The sequence below is a fragment of the Euphorbia lathyris genome, chromosome 5, assembly GCF_963576675.1.
Source record: "Euphorbia lathyris chromosome 5, ddEupLath1.1, whole genome shotgun sequence".
NCBI classification, from domain to species: Eukaryota; Viridiplantae; Streptophyta; class Magnoliopsida; order Malpighiales; family Euphorbiaceae; genus Euphorbia; species Euphorbia lathyris.
In genome coordinates this window covers 21,735,508-21,755,466 of record NC_088914.1, presented here as the reverse complement: position 1 = coordinate 21,755,466, position 19,959 = coordinate 21,735,508, and the positions used below count along the sequence as shown (strand labels likewise).

Below are 19,959 nucleotides of genomic sequence, written 5' to 3'. Positions count from 1 at the left end.
GGTTTTATTTGCTTTATTTGTTAGCTAGGTCATAGCTTTTATAGAATACAATAATTGGAGCAGATAAGACAAAACCATTGCTTCAAACTTATTATTCCATCTTTTTCAACTTTACAATGGATCTAAAACTGGATTCCACCACCAAAAAATGAAGAAATTATATAATTGATGAGCATGGATTAAATGGACTTCATTCATTCACATGATAAACTCAGAAGTTCTTCTAGAAACTCGGTTCCCAAATCCTCCAATACTACGACGTTTTTGGGTTCTCTGGTATTTGTAGTACTTACTTGTTTTCCCAATTTACTGATAGATTTTCTTCTTGATCTCATGGAGTGCTTCCTCTTCAAAGCGATCACCGGCGAGCTACCGTCTTCCCAGCCGTATTTCATCTCTTGAAACGATTCTTTGACCATCTCCACCGGAAAATTAAGTATAGCCATTGATCCTCTCATCGAGAATGCAGCTTGATCGTAAGCTAAAGCTGCAGCTTCAGCACTATCGAAAGTTCCTAACCAAACTCTGACTCCATTTCTTGTTGAATCTCGAATCTCCGCCGCATACTTCCCCCATGGTCTCTTCCTCACTCCTCTGTATGACTTCTCTTTCTTCCCGGCCGCCGTTGATGAACAGGAATTGACTTCCTCGTCTTTAATTCCGTTGCTAGAATTTGATTTTGATGATTCTTCATTGGCAGGGTGGGAGAGAAGAGGGTTGGAATCGAAGAGGAAAGAATTAGGGTCGGAAAGAAGAGAATCGGGCCATGAAAATGAATCGAAAGAGATTATTGTTTCAGGTATTGGAAAGAAAAATGTTTCCATGTTTAGGATTTGGAGGTTTTGAATTGATTTTGGTGCCCTTTATCTCATATATATATATATATATGCTGCCTTCTATGGTTACTTTATTTTTGACAAAGTACCATTACTTGGTGTGTTTTCACCATTAGATGATGGAGTATAAAATTAATCCAATGGTGAAAACACACAAAATAAGACTTACTTTGTAAAAAAACAAAGTAAGCATAGCCTTTACCATATATAAAGTATGGACCAACAAAATATCATTACATGTAATTACATCAAATGATCCCTCACCTTTTGGTCTTATTTTCGCAACGTTTAAATACGGCCTAATTGATTAACAGCTCTCTGAATTTGTCAATAAAAATATATTAGCTTCCTAAACTTTACAAGTGTTTACTAGGTCATTGAACTTGCTTATTCCATAACAAATAAATACAAAAACAATAATACTAACTTCGAATCCTCATCTATTCAATCTCCCAAACCTGCAACACTAACTGTTATAATAAGTTGAAAGGTATGAGAAGAGAAAAAATTACCTCTCAAATAGATGAAGATGTATTTTTATAATTTAGGTTTAATAAGTTTTTGTATTTAGTTGTTACGAAATAAGCAAATTTAGAGAGCCAGTGAGACACTTGCAAAGTTGATGGAGCTTATATATTTTTATGGAAAAGTTCAGGGAGCTGGTAATACGAAATAAGCAAGTTTAGGGTGCTGGTGATACGAAATAAGCATGTTTAGGGAGCTCATGAGACATTAATAATATTCAGAGAGTCAGTCTATTTTTAAGGACAAATTCAGATTAAACCTTTGAACGCTTTAGATAACTCTTAAATGTATGATGAAATTTTAATTCTAAATTTTTATTTTGTGAATCATTTAAGTATTATTTGATTACGTGAGAGATAATTATTTAGAAAAATGATACTAAAAATAAACCTTACTTTGTTTTTTTTACCATTGGATGATGGAGTGTAAAATTCATCCAATGGTGAAAACACACAAAATAAGGCTTACTTTGTTAACATAGCCAAACCTAAAATAATGACTTTTAAAATTAAATTGTTAATTTTATGAAAAATATGGCTCCAATAAATTTAAATCTTAAAATATTCTATGTTAATTTCCCTTACTAACGTAAGAATTTTATGTTAGTATAAAAGGAAAAATTCATTGACTTTATACCCGGTTTTGAATGTGAAAACTGTAAAAGCAAGATATAAGTTGAGGGGCCATGGGTTATAAAAAAAAAAGTTGAGGGGTCATGGTACAATTTAGGAAAAGTACCAAGACTTTTTGTGGTTTTATTGATATGAAGTATAGAAATGTAATATTTTTTTAAATATCTGATGGCGATATTTTGGAAAATTACCCCCCAATAATATCATATAAAGTTAACAAAAAGAAAATTGACTAACATGGTTTATAATGCGTCAAATTAACATATCACATTATCAATAATGTGCATTTCATTGTGCCGTATCAAAATAATCAATACATGAATGTGTTACTTCATTAATATTAATGTGTCGTGTCATGGAAAACTAACAATATGAGTAGTGGCGAATGTAGGATTATTCGGTTGGAAGATCGATTTTACACATGCGTTCGCAAAAAAAAAAAAAAAAAAAAAAATTGCTAAATTGAACTTGCTCAATTTTATATATATATATATGTTTGTTATAATTTAAATAGGCACGAACCAATTTTTCAAAATTAAGTTAGATTTCGTTTAAGAGTCCTAACATTTAAAACATTCTGGGTTTAGGGAGTGCCGAACAGGTAAAAAAAATTAAAAATTTTGATTTAAGAGGGCCTAACATGCCAAAAAAATTAATAATTTGGATTTAAGAAGGGCCTAATAGACCAAAAAAAATTAGAAATTTGGTTTTAAGAAGGGTTAACAGGTCCAAAAAATTAGAATTTTGGATTTAGAGAGTACCTAATAGGACCAAAATATTGAAATTTGGAATTTAGGACAAGCCTAACACTTAATGGGCCATTTTAGAAAGGGGGCTAAATCAACACCCTGATAAAAAAAAAAATAGACAGATAGACCGAAACTATACGGGATCAACGTGGTTCCAGCAGCCAGAAGGTTCCAGGCCTCCCAGACCTCCCTGTCTATGCCCCTGAAGATGAGTCAAATTTCTTTTTCTTCTAACCGTGTAAAACAATGTTCTATTAAAAAAAAAGTAGGGTTAATTATAAATAACAACCCTATGGTTTGGCCTATTTGTGATATGGTACCTGTGGTTTTTTTTTTTTTTTTTTTTGCAAACACAATCCTATGGTTGCAAAATTTTACATGTTTTTCAAGAATTAAACTTGTTTGGTATCATATTTGCTATGAAACCATATTCTATTAATTTTTCAAAATCATCATTTTGGAGTTTTCTCTCTCTAAACATTATCTTTCTCTCTTATAAAAAACAACACCTAAATGACCTCAAACCTAAAAATTTGAAGAATTAAAGTTGCTTAAAATATCATTTAACTCTTGAAAATTTTCATTTCGAATTATCGATCAAATTCTGACAAAGTGAACTCAAATTTAAAATTTTACAAACCATAGGGTTGCATTTGCAAAAAAAAAAAACAGTGGCAAAAGTTTGCAAATCGGTCAAACCACTAATTAAACCAAAAATACCTATATTCATCTAATTACAAATTGATAAATTATGTAAAAAATCTATTAATTTTCATGTATAAGTTACCCTTAATTGTCTGACCTCATAAAATAAATTAACAAATAAAATTAGTACAATAGTTTTAAAGTATCGTTTATAATCATCATATAAATAAACGGTGTAAATTATATGAAACTTTTATTTTGGTTATTTTATCTTCTGAATTTAAGAGACAACATATTAATCACTTTAACTTCCTGGAAGTAACATAACGCACCTATTATTTTTCCTTCATCACATAAGATTTTTAAAAAGAGCTGTGAGTGACAAGCCTTAATATTATAATAGAACTTATTTCTGAATTTTATGTATTAGCTTAAGTTTTTGGTCAATTTGTTCATTTCTAAGTAATCAGATGCTTGGTGTTGTTAAACCCAGCCCCATTTTTCCACCCCTAGCCCTGTGAAAGGACGAAAATGCTCTTTCATGGGTTTTGGGAGGGGAATTGCTATTTTTTTTGCCAATCCGACACGCGGGCGTGTGGCCATCACGCCTCACCTCGCGGTCGGACGTGATAGCCGCACGCCTCACCGTGTGGTAGGACGTGATAGCCTCACGCCTGACTGCAAGGTCGGGCATGTGGCTGTCACGTCCGACCACGCGGTGAGGCGTGAGGCTATCACGTCCGACCGCAAGGTGAAGCGTGATGGCCACACGCCCGCGTGTCGGAATGGCAAAAAAAATAGCTTTTTTTATCCCGTAAATAGTTCGTTAAACCCGTAAATAGGCCGTTAAACCCGTAAATAGTCCGTTAAACCCGTAACTACAGAATTATACTTAAAACCAAAAAATAATATAAGTTAATTAATAAATATTATTAATCACAACATATAAAACTAATATAATCTAGTCCAAGCATCTCTCCTTTCAGCGTATAGATTCTCCAAGTGACGAACACTCTGATGACAAAATAATCGCCATTGGGTGGCAATGGGAGGCACTAAAAATGCAGGATGTAAATAAAGACGTATGTAGTGACGATAACTCCCCAAATGACAAATCACAATCTCTCGCTCTGGTGGTCTTCCATCGTCCGAACGCATCAGCAGTATAGTGCAACATCCTAATTGTTCTGTAGTAAAGAGGAAAATTAATGCGTTCAATACAGATGCAGCAGCAAATAAGTCATCCGGACTCACCATCCAGTGGGACTCACCACAACCCGCTCCTGCCCATTTAATACGTGTGAGGGCAGCATCAAATCCGTTCCCGTACACTGGCGCATACAGATCACGGTTTGCCCGCATCTCATTCTCTATGAGCACTCTCATCAGCTTCCACTCCTATTGGTTATAAATGATGGCATCGGCTAAAACACGAAATCCACAGTTACCATCTGCTACAACATCATGGAATCCAGTAATAAATGGTACGATGAGACGTTGAACCCGATGCAAATGGTGGTAACTGGCGATATCCGCATCAAATCCGACTGAAAATATTAATATATGAAATTTATCAATAAAAATGTATTTACTTTAACTTCAACATATATATAAATGAAATAAAATATATCCGGCATCTGGCTGTTATGCACAGATGAGGATGAAGAACGGCCTCGACTACGACTACTCCTCGAATCTGAGGACCGTGCTCGACCTCGTGGTGACTGACTGTACTCCCATGCACTCGGATTTCGTTTTGTTGATGAATTTCCCTTTGGTCTACCCCTAAAGGTGTCTTTGACCTCAGGTTCTTTAAAGCAACTTCGTTCCGGGTTTATCTGATCATGAATCATCATCGATATGCTACGCACCATTGAAGGATCTAATTTTTCAACCTTTTCCACAAGAGATTGAAAAAAGGGTAAAGTTCAAATAAAACCCATGTGGTTTCACTAATTTTCAGATAAAGGACTGTGGTTTACTTTTTGTCAAAACGAGGATTGAGGTTTCAAACTTGGATTAATGCTATTAAAACCATCTTTAACGACTTGAAAATGAAAATTTTCAAGAATTAAAGTTGTTCAATGTCATATTTTCTATGGAACTACATTTTCGATTTTCGAAAATCATCTTTTTTGGAACTTTCTCTCTCTAAACACTAACTTTCTCTCTCTTTACCAAACATCATCTAAACAATCTCAAAATAAAAAGGTTGAAGAATTAAAGTTGCTTAAAATATTAGTAGTTCTTAAAATATGTCATTTTCGAAGTCGTCAAATGTGATTTTAATAGTATCAATTGAAAAAGTCCTTATTTTGTTAAAGTTAAAAACCTCAATCCTCGTTTTGACAAAAAGTAAACCACAGTCCTTTATCTGAAAATTAGTGAAACCACAGGGGTTTTATTTGAAATTTACTCTTGAAAAAATCGGTGATCCTCAGACCCGTCAGCATATACTGGAGCAGTAACTGGTATGTCACTCAACCCTTCAAACACAAGAGATCTCCAAAAAGGATGGATGCGGTCAACACGGACCGATTCATTTGTGTCAATATATGTTTGAAGCTCACATGCACACGGAATGCCATGAGTTATGGGCAACACGCATCCGCATTCACTTACCACATCCATACTCAATCCGTGCATACGCTTGAGCTCATCATTTAGTACAGCCAAGTAGTAATGTGAAACGTGTAAGTCGAGATACGTGAAAGGTTCTCCACATTGATTCACCGCAGATCTTCTTCTCGAGTCCTCGAGTGAGTATCTGATTATATACAATGAAGGATTACAAAACTAATGTATTAAATTTTAAAAGATTAAAGCAAATAACAGAATAAATGTCTTACTTGATCGCCTCGATCTGAGCCTCAATGTCCTTGTGCACCTTCGCCCACACTGTATCAAGTGCACCAGTAGATGAATTCAATAATTGTTTCAACTGTGCATGTGAACTCTCCACTCGACAGGTTGTGGTGTTTCCTAAGTGCAACACCTTGTTCGTCCATGCTCGACAAAACTTCTCTTTATGCACTAGCCACGTGGTCTCCACATACTAAATCACACCAGGCCAGTTGCCAGTAGTATTCTTCATGGCTACCACTGCCGCCTCATATTCAGCTTCTGTCGGGGCTTCAATTATACGTTTCCATTTGGAATTCTTAAAAATTTCACCAAACTTCTTCATTCCACTCAACTTGCCAACTCTATCCTCCACATCTTTATTAATATGCTATGTGCACAATAAATGATGAGAATGAGGAAATACCTCACGAATCGGCCGCATCAGTCCTAACTCCCGGTCTGTAGCAATGGCTGTCGGATGCACATCAGGTTGGAGCAAAAGCTTCAATTTTTGTAACACCCACATGTAACTACCCTCGGTTTCATCCTTCATGATTGCATAGGCGATCAAGAAGTTTTTGTTTGAAGGCGTCATTCCAATGATTTCAAAGAATGGCATCTTATACTTGTTTGTTTTATATGTTGAATCCATACCAACAAACAAGTAATAAGATCGGAACAGTGTGATCGATGTTGGATGTGCCATAAATAAGTGAGTCACGACATTGCTGCTCGGCACCGCTTGCGTCCAATGTATATAGTCCTTATCTATAGCAAGCCGATAAAACTGACCGATTACATCCCGACCCTCAAAGCTCTCAGTCCTGATTTTCTCCCTGTAGTTATAGATATGTCTTTGTGTCGGGCAATCCTCCGGATGTTTTTCTTTGATTGCAGCAAAAATAGCACAAGGCTTAGCTTGAGCTGAACTCATTTCACGAACAAGTTTTTTGGAAGCCGGACTTAGTCCGCTCATCTGTCTGTAGCCCTGACGATATACAGCCAACTGATGACAGTGTTGTCCTCTATCTCCAGGAATCCCATTCACCACCCAACCGCTCAATTCGCCGATTTCCATAACCTTTATCTGGAATTTGCAACCATAGTACTTTGTTTTTGTATTCTTCCGTAGTATAACATCCATATCCACATCCTTTTTCCTTTTATAATTCTTAACACCACGAGCACATTTAACCAATATCCACTTTGACTTGCGCCCCATCTTGTGCGACGCTGTGGTTAACTCAAACCTGATCCCAATTGCCGTCTGTTTTGCCCAGTTAACAGCTTCATGATATGTTTGAAATGTTTGTTTGGGAAAAAACTGCGAGCTGTAATCTATGCCGTTTCCGTCAAATTCTTCCCACGAAACCTCCTGTAAATGATTAATAACGAACATTACATTCCAAAACGTGACATTTCTACAGCGTTTCGGTGTCTAAACCCGAAAAACAGCCACAAATATGCTCGGGCGTGTGAGCTTCACGCCCCACCACATGGTGGGGCGTATAAGTATCATGCCCCACCTCATGGTGGGACGTATGAACATCACGCCCCACCTCATGGTGGGACGTATGAGTATCGCGTCCCACCTCATGGTGAGGCGTGTGGCTATCACGCCCCACCACATGGTGGGACGTGATACTCATACGCCCCACCATGAGGTGGGGCGTGATGCTCACACGCTCGAGTGCCGAACCAGATTTTTTTTTCCAATTCAAATTACAGAAATGCAAGGAAGTTAAATCGGAAAAATACCTCGAATTCGAACGTAGCATCACTCCCGTCTACTCTCGGTGATAACGGATTGTCTTCCATCAAACGTGTTGTCTTTGATTCTTATGAAAATGACTTTGAGAGAGTTTGGGAGGGATTCAAATTTTCAGTTTTTGTTCAAAGGGCGGGTAGGTCTTTTTTCGGGGCTGGAAGTGTGAATATGGGGTTGGGTTTAGTAACCCACTTTTATATCCAGAAATTAATTTATTAACTCAAACTTTTAAATCAATTGATTACTTAGTAACAATAAATAAATAAATGGTTCATTTCAAATAAATACATAGTGGTTTCACTTTTTTTCTTCAGATCATTATATGTGGTTGGCAAAATTTTCATTTTTCTAAATTTGGATAATACCGACCTCAAAATGAAAAATTTTAAGAATTAAAGTTGTTCAGTATCATATTGAATATGGAACCACATTTTCTATTTTTCAAAATCATCATTTTTGGAGTTTTCATTCTCTAAACTTTAACTTTCTCTCTCATAAAAAACAACACTTAAATAACCTCAAACCTAAAATGTTAAAAAATTAAAATTGCTTAAAATATTATTTAATTCTTGAAAATTTTCATTTTGAGATCACTATCGGCAAAATTTGGCAAAATAAAAATTTGTCAACCACAAGTACCATGAGGAAAAAAAAATAGAGGGTTTTATTTGAAATTATCTCATAAATAAATTATGCAAAACCTATAACAATTTGTCAACGTTAATTAGGAGAGAAGAGAACATAATGTTTGTGTAACAGTCAAAAGTACAGTTGGAAATTGCAAAATGTATAAAATATGACAAGGTTGAATTTGGAAATTTTCTAAACATGTATTAAATTTGTAATTGTGTATATATACTTAGTCCATTAATATTAAGAAGTTAAATGTCGCATCAAACAGATTTGGAGGGCAGATATGACTAAGACTATCTTAATTACTATTGTTGTCCAAGTTAAATTATAGGAAACATCAGTATTATAATATCATATATACGAATTTGACTTCATTATAATTACAATTAATTAATAATAATAGAAACTAACTAATGTAGAAAAACCCTGTGTTCACTTAATGTAGTCTCATCGTTACTAATTAGGGTGAAATCAAATTCAACCAAACTAAAAAAAACAAAACGGGTCAATGTGGTTCTTAATTGAAAAACGAAATTTGGTTTGGAAGTGTAATAATAAGTGAGGGTTAATTAATAAGTTAATGTGTTTTTTTATTATTATTAGTATTAAGGGTCCATTTATTTTATCTGCTGTTTGCTGTTGCTGTTTACTGTTTCCTGTTACGGTTTGCTGTTTGTTGTTTGAAAAGGCTGCTGTTCCAAAAAGCAGGGATTCCCTGCTTTTATAAAAAGCTACTTTTCGGCTACAAAAGGTAAACAGGAGGTGTCTAACCAAACACCTTAAACTCTACTTTTCAAAGTGAAAAGGCAAACAGGAGATCGAAAAGCAGCTACCAAACACCCTCTAAATTAGGTAATGTGTTTGAACTTTGAACCAAAAGAGTGCGACTCAAGTGCCTTTTTTTTTATTATTAGAAGATGAAAATTTTCGGTTTCAAAAAACACAATTTGGATGCTTGATTAGATGCAACCTAAAAACTTAATGAAAGAAGAAATAAATGTTCTTTTTTCTATAAGTCTTTGCGTTTTTATCCTATATGCAAATTTATGCCAACAATTGCCTGCAGGGGCGAAGACACGGCCCTTCGGCCACTGGAACCCACCATAGTCAGGAATAGTTTTGGGGTCCATATCTCCACAAAATTTAAGGTATTGTGATATTCTGATCTCTCTGTTTCCAAAAAAAAAAAAAAATTAAATCGGGTGAATTAGCACTCCAAAATGAGGCCAAGTCCTGTTAAGCCCTCTTTAAATCTAAAATTCTAATTTTTTTTTTTGTCCATTGGACCAACTCTAAATCAAAATTTCTAATTTTTTTGATCAATTAGGCCCTTATTAAATCCAAATTTTTAATTTTTTTTCCTTGTTACGCCCTTCTTAAACCTAAATTTCTAATTTTTTTTGGCCTATTAGGCCCTGTCGAAAACAGGCTAATACTGGGTTGTTCGGTTGGGAGGCCGATTTTACACGTGGTGTGTAATTTTGTTCGGTTGTGCGGTTGGTCAATTAGGCCCTTATTAAATCCAAATTTCTAATTTTTTTTTTACTTGTTACGCCCTTCTTAAACCTAAATTTCTAATTTTTTTGGCCTATTAGGCCCTTTCGAAATCTGGATTTTTTCTATTAGACACCAATTTAGCAAAAAAAAAAATAAAATTACACACCACGTGTAAAACCGGCCTCCCAACCAAACAACCCAATATTAGCCTGTTTGCAGTGTCACCAAAGGACTCCATTTTTCATACCCTGATATCTTATCCTTATTACAAACCGTATAAAAGACATCTATATTGTGTTTATTTCCATTATCAACCATATAAATGGGGTCGATAAGCAAAATATTCTAATCATGTGTATGCATAGTTGTAGAGTGCTTACACAATTACAGGTGTTTGGTATTCTATTGGAATGAGAATAAGGATAAATGTTGGGATAGAAATAAAGATAAATGGTTGGGATAATGATACAAATATGATAGTCGGAAATTATTATTCAATATTTAGTATGTGGGATAAGAATATGGATAAAATAATGCATACCATTAATTTGAAGTACATACCATTAATTTGAGGGTTAAGATGGACTTTTCCATCCTATTAAAATCTTATGAGTTTATCCCAACTTCTTATACCAACCTCCTCGTGGGTTTAGGATTTGAAGGATAAGACTCATCTCTCTTATCTCCCTAACATATCTCTAAAACAAACATGAAATAATTCATTTCAGTTTTTTATCTCTATTCTCGTGTATTTATCTCCTCAAACAAATGCCTCGTTAGCGTAAACATTTTGCGGTCATTGTGAGATACATTTGAGAAGCATTGTGGTTAGTCAATTTTAAAGCACCCATTCTAGTTTTGTAAGTATTGCGTGGAGATCAAAGTTCCTTGCATCCTAACAAGTTCTCAATTATGCTTCTTCCTAGCTTGAAGCTTCTATGAATCTCATCAGAATAAATGCATTGTAAGTTGATACAGATCGGATTTATCTGAAATAGTAACGTGTTAGTTTTAATCGTAAACTAACAAAGAATACCAACTTCTCCAGCTAAACTAGAAGGAGTGAATCCCAATTCATGGACTAAATCCATAGGAATAGTGAAATCCCCATTGTTGAAGGTGAAAACCTTAACAAACTTCACAAGGAAGAAGATATATATTTGATTTGATAAAAGTTGTGTTACAAAGAAGAAAGAGATGAATTTATATCATCTCAAAAACCCTAAAGGTTAATTACATAAAAGGGTAATCATATAACTAACTAACAATACAAGGGTAAAGGGTAAAGTGGGGTTAATGTAAAAGGGGTGGCATGGTTGTAATTAGGGAGTGGTAGAGTTGTAAATATGGAGTGGTCCCAAGTATGGAGAACTTGGGGAGGCAGTATTCTTCAGCTGAAACACGCCCCGCGTATCACGTCCTACACCCCGCGTGAATGCGTCTCTGAGTTTGAATGCTCCGAAAGTGGTCTTGCACGCCCCGCGCCTTGGAGGTACGCCCGTGTAAATGACCTCCTGAGCTGTCCTTCGGACTCAGCTTCCTCCACGCCCCGCGCATAGCCTGATACGCCCCGCGTGGAGTGTTTAAAGAACTCCCTTCCGCGTGTCTTTCCCCTTTCTCTGCGGCCCTCGGGTCCACGCCCCGCGTGCCCTAAATTACGCCCCGCGTAGAGTGAGCTGCCCTCATCATTCTCCTCTTCTTCAAAAGAGTTGGACCCCAACTCAACTTATGGAATAAGAATGGTGCTCGGTAGGTGCTATCCACTCCACATGTTGTTGGCTTCTTCCTTTCATTATGAACTCTACCCACACCTCAACTCGTGTCTTGATCCCGGTGCTTATCCCCCGTAATGCTCGCCTCAATATCCGCCCGACATCGAATGGAATATCCCGGCGGAATTGATCAAACCAATCCTCCACAATGTCTTGGAAGCTCCCCCACACTCCCATGACATGTTGAACCGACCAATCCCGGTCCTCCTCAATCTCCACTTCACAAGCACGGACATTGATCACCACTTCACAACCCAAACATGGCTTTGGCTTGAATAGGCCCGGACCTTGCTATCAATCATTTCACTAACCCGACTACAATGCTCAATCTCTCCGTGCCTATGGCCCACATCAAACGGAATATCCCGACGACATTTGTCAACCCACATCATAGTGATCCCAAGATCACTCATATCGGCTACTTCAATGTCTTGGGCTAACAATCTCTCGGCTTCTTGAGTCGCCTCTCCACTAACTCGGCTACTATCAATAGGCTCCGTAGAACGACCTTCCTCCTTCTCTCTAGAGCTCAACTCACCATATGTAGGGGTAGGTGCACTATCTCCTGGATCCCATGCTATGTCTCGTGGTAGCTTCCTCAAAGGTGGGAGCCCTTTAAGAAGCCCTTTAGGTGGCTCGTTGAAAGACATGTGAGTGTTACTCTCGGACATCGGCTCAACTACCTCACTTCCAACTTCGCTACCCCCTTTCTCAACCTCATTCCCCTCTTGGAATTTGGCTTCACTAGGAGAACTCTTCAAAGGTGCAAGAACATATCGGATTCCGCCTTTGCGTATGGTGTAGGTGTTGCTCCGTCCGGCATGTAAGGCATCACAATCGAATTGCCATGGCCTACCAAGTAGCACATCACAAACACTCATCTCCACAACATCACACATAGCTTCATCCCCATAAGCTCTAATAGTGAAAGGAACTTTACACCAATGAGTAACTTATAGCTTGTCCACTTCGTTGACCCAACCAAGGCGGTAAGGTCTAGGATGTGGCTCGGAAACCAACCCGAACTTGTTCATAGCGGGACGACTAATGATATTCACTTGGCTTCCCCCATCGATCACTATCTCACACTTCTTCCCAAGGACTAAGCATCGAGTTCTAAACAATCGATGACGTTGTCTATGCTCCTCTTCACTAGGCATTGACTCCATAGTCATCAAATACACATTGTGTTCATTGCCACCATCATCAACTTCATAGGTGTCCCCATACTCAATGCTTGCCGACTCATTATCATCTAGGAACCGTTTTTCTTCTTCATCATAAGCTCCTAACTCCTCTTCCTCATGGTCATGTTCAAATTCATTTCCATATCCGTTCCCAATCTGTTTTATTTTCCCACGACCTATCATTTCCTTCGGCTCCTCTCTATAGTTCAAGCCGACTAACTCACGTGCTAAGCCGTTTGACTCACAAGACCTACTACAACCCCACATGGTTGAACCACCGACATCTCTCCCATCTCCATAGCCATCCACCTTCACACATGGTGTGATTTTCTCACTCCCACCAAGCATATCATTGAAGTTATGTTCAAGGGGCATTTCATCAAACACCAAAGGAGCATCCCTTGCAACATGGGTTTCCCCAACAACCTCACCTACAAACAACCTCTCCTCCTCATCCACAAATGACTCTAAATCCTCCTCCACAAGTTCATTATCAATAATTTCACAAGAAGAATTTAAATCCATTTCATCCCCACAAACAACATCACCAACATCTTCCATAGCAATAGGAATATCCAAAACTTCAATATTAGAGATTGGAAGCTTATGAGTTACCTTTACCACATGTGATGGAGAAAAGATTAGTGATGGATCTTTAGGAGGGACCTCCATGGTAGGTTGAGAAGGTTTTCGGTATTCTTGCTTGAGACTCTCTACGGATGTCGCCATCTCTCTTATTAGCCCGTTCATCACCCGAAAATCCTCTTTAAAACCCGCATGATGGCTTCTCATGGTGGCGTTGAGTCTCTCCAACATTTTGATGGTTTCTTCATATCTTGGAGATAAGTTTGGTTGAACCATAGTCGAAAGAAGTCTCCGGTCAAGGAAAACGATCATCTCTGATACCAACTGATACATGTCGGATTTATATGAAATAGTGACGTGTTAGTTTTAATCGTAAACTAACAAAGAATACCAACTTCTCCAGCTAAACTAGAAGGAGTGAATCCCAATTCATGGACTAAATCCATAGGAATAGTGAAATCCCCATTGTTGAAGGTGAAAACCTTAACAAACTTCACAAGGAAGAAGATATATATTTGATTTGATAAAAGTTGTGTTACAAAGAAGAAAGAGATGAATTTATATCATCTCAAAAACCCTAAAGGTTAATTACATAAAAGGGTAATCATATAACTAACTAACAATACAAGGGTAAAGGGTAAAGTGGGGTTAATGTAAAAGGGGTGGCATGGTTGTAATTAGGGAGTGGTAGAGTTGTAAATATGGAGTGGTCCCAAGTATGGAGAACTTGGGGAGGAAGTATTCTTCAGCTGAAACATGCCCCGCGTATCACGTCCTACGCCCCGCGTGAATGCGTCTTTGAGTTTGAATGCGCTGAAAGTGGTCTTGCACGCCCCGCGCCTTGGAGGTACGCCCGCGTAAATGACCTCCTGAGCTGTCCTTCGGACTCAGCTTCCTCCACGCCCCGCGCATAGCCTGATACGCCCCGCGTGGAGTGTTTAGAACTCCCTTCCGCGTGTCTTTCCCCTTTATCTGCGGCCCTCGGGTCCATGCCCCGCGTGCCCTAAATTACGCCCCGCGTAGAGTGAGCTGCCCTCATCATAAGTTTTAGGTTTTCTATTTGTTTCATGCTTCTTTGTGTCATTATTATCGCGGAACCATTTGAACTAAAAGTTCAAGCTAATAGTTAAAGTTCAATCATAGATCTCATATTCATTTCTGATACACCCCCATATGTAAATATCCCTTGAACTTGCAGCGTGCACAACACAAGTTCATCCCACCATGTATTTATTGATACAGATTGGTCTCGGGACGTGTTAGTTTCTTAAACTAACAAAGAGGTTCTTCTCAAGCTAAACTTGAAGGAGTGAATCCCCGGTTTTATGGACTAAATCGTAGGAATAATAAAATCCCTCGTTGTTGAAGGTTAAAACCTTAACAAAAGCTTCATAAAGAAGATGATTTAAGAAAGATCAGAAGCTTTCCGTCAGATCGACACGGCGTGTCAGTTCTGTTTTTCACATAAAGAGTCTTCTATTCGCTCCTGTGTGTCCCCTTTTAACCCGGCTTCTTCCACCACTCGTCCCCTCTCGTCTAGTCGGCTCGAGGCCCGCAATATAATCAGCATCCCATGTGCTAGCTTGGGGCGTGTCGTTGGCTCCACATCATTTATGGAAACTGGAAACCAAACCAACATGATACTTTCCTTAAACTAAATACTTGTTCTTTCTACAAATATATGTATGTTCTTGACTTCTTTCTAAAATTCTTTCAATTATTAACGTTTTCTACTTTTCTTTCAAGAACAGCTTCAAAAATTTCCAGCCGAAGCATGTCTTCTTCATGTCCAATGCATGTGAATTGATGCAGCTTTTTGTTTGACGATTCATAAGTTTTGAATTAATTAAACAAACGTTATTATTGACAAATTTACTGAATTAGGGGTTGTTTATTTCAATTTTTCAGTGTTTAATATTTTATTCAAACTGGCAAGAAATACAATTTTTGAAGTTTATACAACTAACTTTTAACTTTTTTTTTTTTTTTAAGGGGAACAATAACTTGAAGCTTTAAAAAAAAATTCATTTTTGAGCTTTTTGTTAAAAGATTGCATTTATTTGATATTTATAAAATTATTTTTTTTTATTTTTATTAAACACATGGATTTTTTTTAACGTTATTCATATCTTTATAATAAGATTGTAAGAAATGTTAGGCGCTAACCAAACGAAGAGGATCCTCGATGATTAGTCAGCATTAGTCAGAGATTAATAAGAGATTAATCGGATTTGTATTTTTTTATTTATTAATCAATAAATTTTTATATAAATTCAATTAAAATATGTATTGTACTATTTAAAAATAATAATAATTATTTAATATAGAAAAACAAGTATATTTGTAACATATATCTTTAAAAATATAGAAATATCAACATTTCAATAATAATATTACTCAAACAACTCAAAAGTGAATTATAATAAAGCAACATTTTAACAATAATAACTTAGCTTTAAAAAAAACTCATTTTTTTGAGCTTTTCATTAAAATATGTTTGTATTTATTTGATATTTATAAAATCGTCTCTTTATTTTTATAAAGGTGCCTTCTATGCTTACTTTATTTTTGACAAAGTAAGCTTTACTTTGTTTTTTCTACCATTGGACGAGCTTACTTTGTCAAAGTTCATCATCATCCAATGGTGGAAAAAACAAAGTAACGCTTACTTTGTTAAAAACAAAGTAAGCATAGCCTAACCCTTTTATAAAACATGTCCTGTTTAATATTATTCATATCTTTATAATAATGTTGTAAAAAATATTAGGAGCTAGTCGGACGAACATGGCCTTCGAAGATTAATGGGGATTAGTCAGGAATTAATTAGGGAGTCAAATTTATATTTTTATATTTTTTATTTGTTAATCTAACAATTTGTTATATAAATTCAATTAAAATATGTATTATACTATCTAAAAATAATAATATAAAACTTTTTAATATAGAAAAACATGTATATTTGTAACATATATCTTTAAAAATGTTTAGACATCAACACTTTAATAACAATATCATTGAAACAACTCAAAAGTTAATTATAATAAAGCAAAAAAAAATCACAATAAAAAAACACTTAAGTTAATCGTCACTTAGCCGGTCTAGGTACCTAAAAATCACCTAAGAGTAAAAAAAATCAGAGAAAAAATCGGAACAGATTCTCCATTTTGAATACCTAAATGGTCTGGATGGCTTTGTTTTTCAATAGTGCTTTATAATATTATCAACGAAAGAACAAATTTTACTCATCTCAATAAATTATTATTTTTAATTTTTAATGTTTAGTAATTTGTGTATGACAATTTTTGTTTTTGTTGATTGATTTAAAACATGAACATATTAGACATTTTACATATTAACCGAAACAGTTGATCCTAATTTACCAAATAATAATAATTAAATCAACTAATAACAAATAACTATAAAAAAAATAATAAATAGCTAATTGCAATAACAAACAATAACTGAATCTAAGAGCATCTCCAATAGAAATTGCTTTAAAAAGTGTCAAAACTTAACACATTATACTAAAATATAATATTTTATTAATTTAATCATTCACATCACATTTGACAACTTTTATTAAAAAATGCTACAATAGTAAGCAACTTTTAAAGTTGTCACAATGACCCAATTACTTTATATATAGTTTTTTTTTTTGCATGAAAGATTGGGACGCGATTAAGTGGCTAGACATCCCAACTAGGTTGGCACCCCTAACACACCAAATCAACCCGAAATATTATTAATAAAAAAAAAGAAAAATTACAAAGGGAGAAAAAGGAAAATAAAAAAGGTTCAAAACAGAAAAATTAAGGAAAACGAACATGAGAAACATTACATATATCGTAAAAAACAGACGATTGACAAAAATGAGGAGCCGAATGCCACCATGTAAGAGCCGTAGTCGTCTTGCCAAAACGGGCAAGTTGGTCCGCCGCCTGATTGCCCTCTCGATAGATATGAGTGATTCTGCAATTCATATTCGAGAATCTAAATAAACACTGAAGCCAGTCTTGTCTAATTTTCCAGGGAACCATGGTAATCCTTCTGTTTAGCATATCCACCGCATATGCAGAATCTGATTCAATCCAAAGATTGTGCCACCCCCGTTCCCAGGCAGATTCTACTGCAAAAATAATGGCAGACAGCTCGGCAATGTGCGCATAGGAACTAGAGAGGTTAATAGCATAGCAGCTAATAACAAAACCACAAGAATTTCTGAAAATTCCACCAGCTCCGGTGATACCCGGCGCATCGTCTGCCGCGATATCAGTAAATTACTTTATATATAATTTATTTTAATTATAAATATTGTAGAGATTCAAAAATTGGCGATCTTCTAGGTACCCATTATCACTATAATAATAATAATAAGCACATCCTTTAAAAATTGTCAAATCGAATGTTATATCAAGTTGACACTCTTTTAAACACTTGTTGTTGGAAATGCTTTACATCCTTAATATATACAATACATATAATTAAAAGTCAACAATAATGGTGATGAGTTTCTTTTTAAAAAAAATAATGGTGATGAGTTATATACGTATTACTGTAAGAAAAGAAAAAACCTTAACTCTATCTACATTTAGAACTAGATCTTCTTACGTCACCTGATATATACATATATCTGCAGAGGAATTGTAGATTGCTCTTAGCTTTATTTATTTTTCTAAAGAATTACATTAATTCATGTACTATTATTTATTTGAATGCCGACTTGCGCATGATAATATAGTTACTTTTATTATACGAATATTTTAATACTCAACTTGATCAATTTTAATTATAATGATTGAGATGCTTCATTTATAACTCTATTTTCATTTCTGTATTGAACTGATTAGACTTCAATTATTTCTTCTTATTTATCTCTTCAACTTCAACTTGTTTATAATTAATTAAAAATATATTCATCTTTGTCACCTTACAAACAACCAAAAACAAAAACAAGATTGACAAATAAATAGTTAGCCTTGTCCCAAGGCTAGCTATTTTTTTTTTTTATGTAAATTACTAATCGAAGTTTAATTACAATTAAGACTTTTTGTTATACCGAGTTGATATATTTAATAAAAATTGACGTACTGCATTTCCAATCGAGCTACAACCCGATAAGTAGACTAGCTAACTAATTAATTCACAGGCAAGAAATGAAGAAAGGAATAAAAGAAAAAATAAAAAATAAACATGTAAGTATATGATTTAATAGGACCCTTCACAAGATGAACTCAAAAGCTCTTCCAAAAACTCAGCTCCCAAATCCTCAAATACGACGACGTTTTTCGTTTGTCTGGTACTCTTTGTAGTAATTACTTCCTTTTCCAATTTACAAATCTTTTTATTACTGCTGGATTTTCTTCTTCTCATCGAGTGCTTTCTCTTTAAAGCGATGACCGGCGAACCACCGTCTTCCCAGCCGTATTTCATCTCCTGAAGCGATTCTCTGACCATCTCCACCGGAAAATTAAGTATAGCCATTGAACCTCTCATGGAGAATGCAGCTTGATCGTAAGCTAAAGCTGCAGCTTCAGCACTATCGAAAGTTCCTAACCAAACTCTGACTCCATTTCTGGTTGAATCTCGAATCTCCGCCGCATACTTTCCCCAAGGTCTCTTCCTAACTCCTCTGTATGACTTTTCTAATTTCTTCCCCGGCGCCGCCGTTGTGGAAGCGGAATTGACTTCCTCTTCTTTGATTATAATTCCGGTAGAATTATTACTGGAATTGGATTCCGATGATTGATTCAGGTTGTTTGCTTGGGATAAGACATCGAAGAGGATGATCTGATCGGAATCGTTGGAATCGAAAGGGAAAGAAGTCGGATCGGAAAGAAAAGATTGATCCCAAGAAGAAGAAAAGGAATCGAAAGAGAGGTCTGATTTTAGATCGGTTTGGTAGAAGAAAGAAGATTCCATTGTTATGAAGACTTTTTTTGGGGAGGTTTTGGATTGAAAAGGTTTAGTGGTAACTAACCCCTTTATATACTGCAAAAAAAAGGACTAAAACGACAACATAACTAAGAGGAAAAGGATAGTATGAGGTGCAATAATGAAAGTAAGAAAGAACAAAGAAGAGGAAATTTAGGGGTTCCTGTTAGTGGGGACCACATTAACCACGTGGGTCAAATGACGCACGGCGGCGAGTTTGGACCCATTTGATTCATGACTTTTATCATCACCTTGCTTACGTCATATTTATATTTATTTTCCTTCATTTATTTCTTTTTAAATCTCTCTAAAACGACCATAACTTCTATAATACTTTGAAAGGGATACCCGTAAA

At 35.8% G+C, this 19,959-nt stretch overlaps 2 protein-coding genes across 2 annotated transcripts; both read right to left on the bottom strand.

Annotated features, from left to right (window-relative positions):
- Positions 1-66: 66 nt before the first annotated feature.
- On the bottom strand, positions 67-1,557 carry LOC136230196 (ethylene-response factor C3-like). The gene has a single exon (XM_066019179.1). The coding sequence runs from the start codon at positions 822-824 to the stop codon at positions 195-197; it is 630 nt and encodes a 209-aa protein (XP_065875251.1). The 5' UTR covers positions 825-1,557; the 3' UTR covers positions 67-194.
- Positions 1,558-18,628: 17,071 nt separating this feature from the next.
- LOC136228720 (ethylene-response factor C3-like) lies at positions 18,629-19,637 on the bottom strand. Its single transcript, XM_066017177.1, has one exon. The coding sequence runs from the start codon at positions 19,590-19,592 to the stop codon at positions 18,879-18,881; it is 714 nt and encodes a 237-aa protein (XP_065873249.1). The 5' UTR covers positions 19,593-19,637; the 3' UTR covers positions 18,629-18,878.
- Between the last annotated feature and the right edge of the window lie 322 nt (positions 19,638-19,959).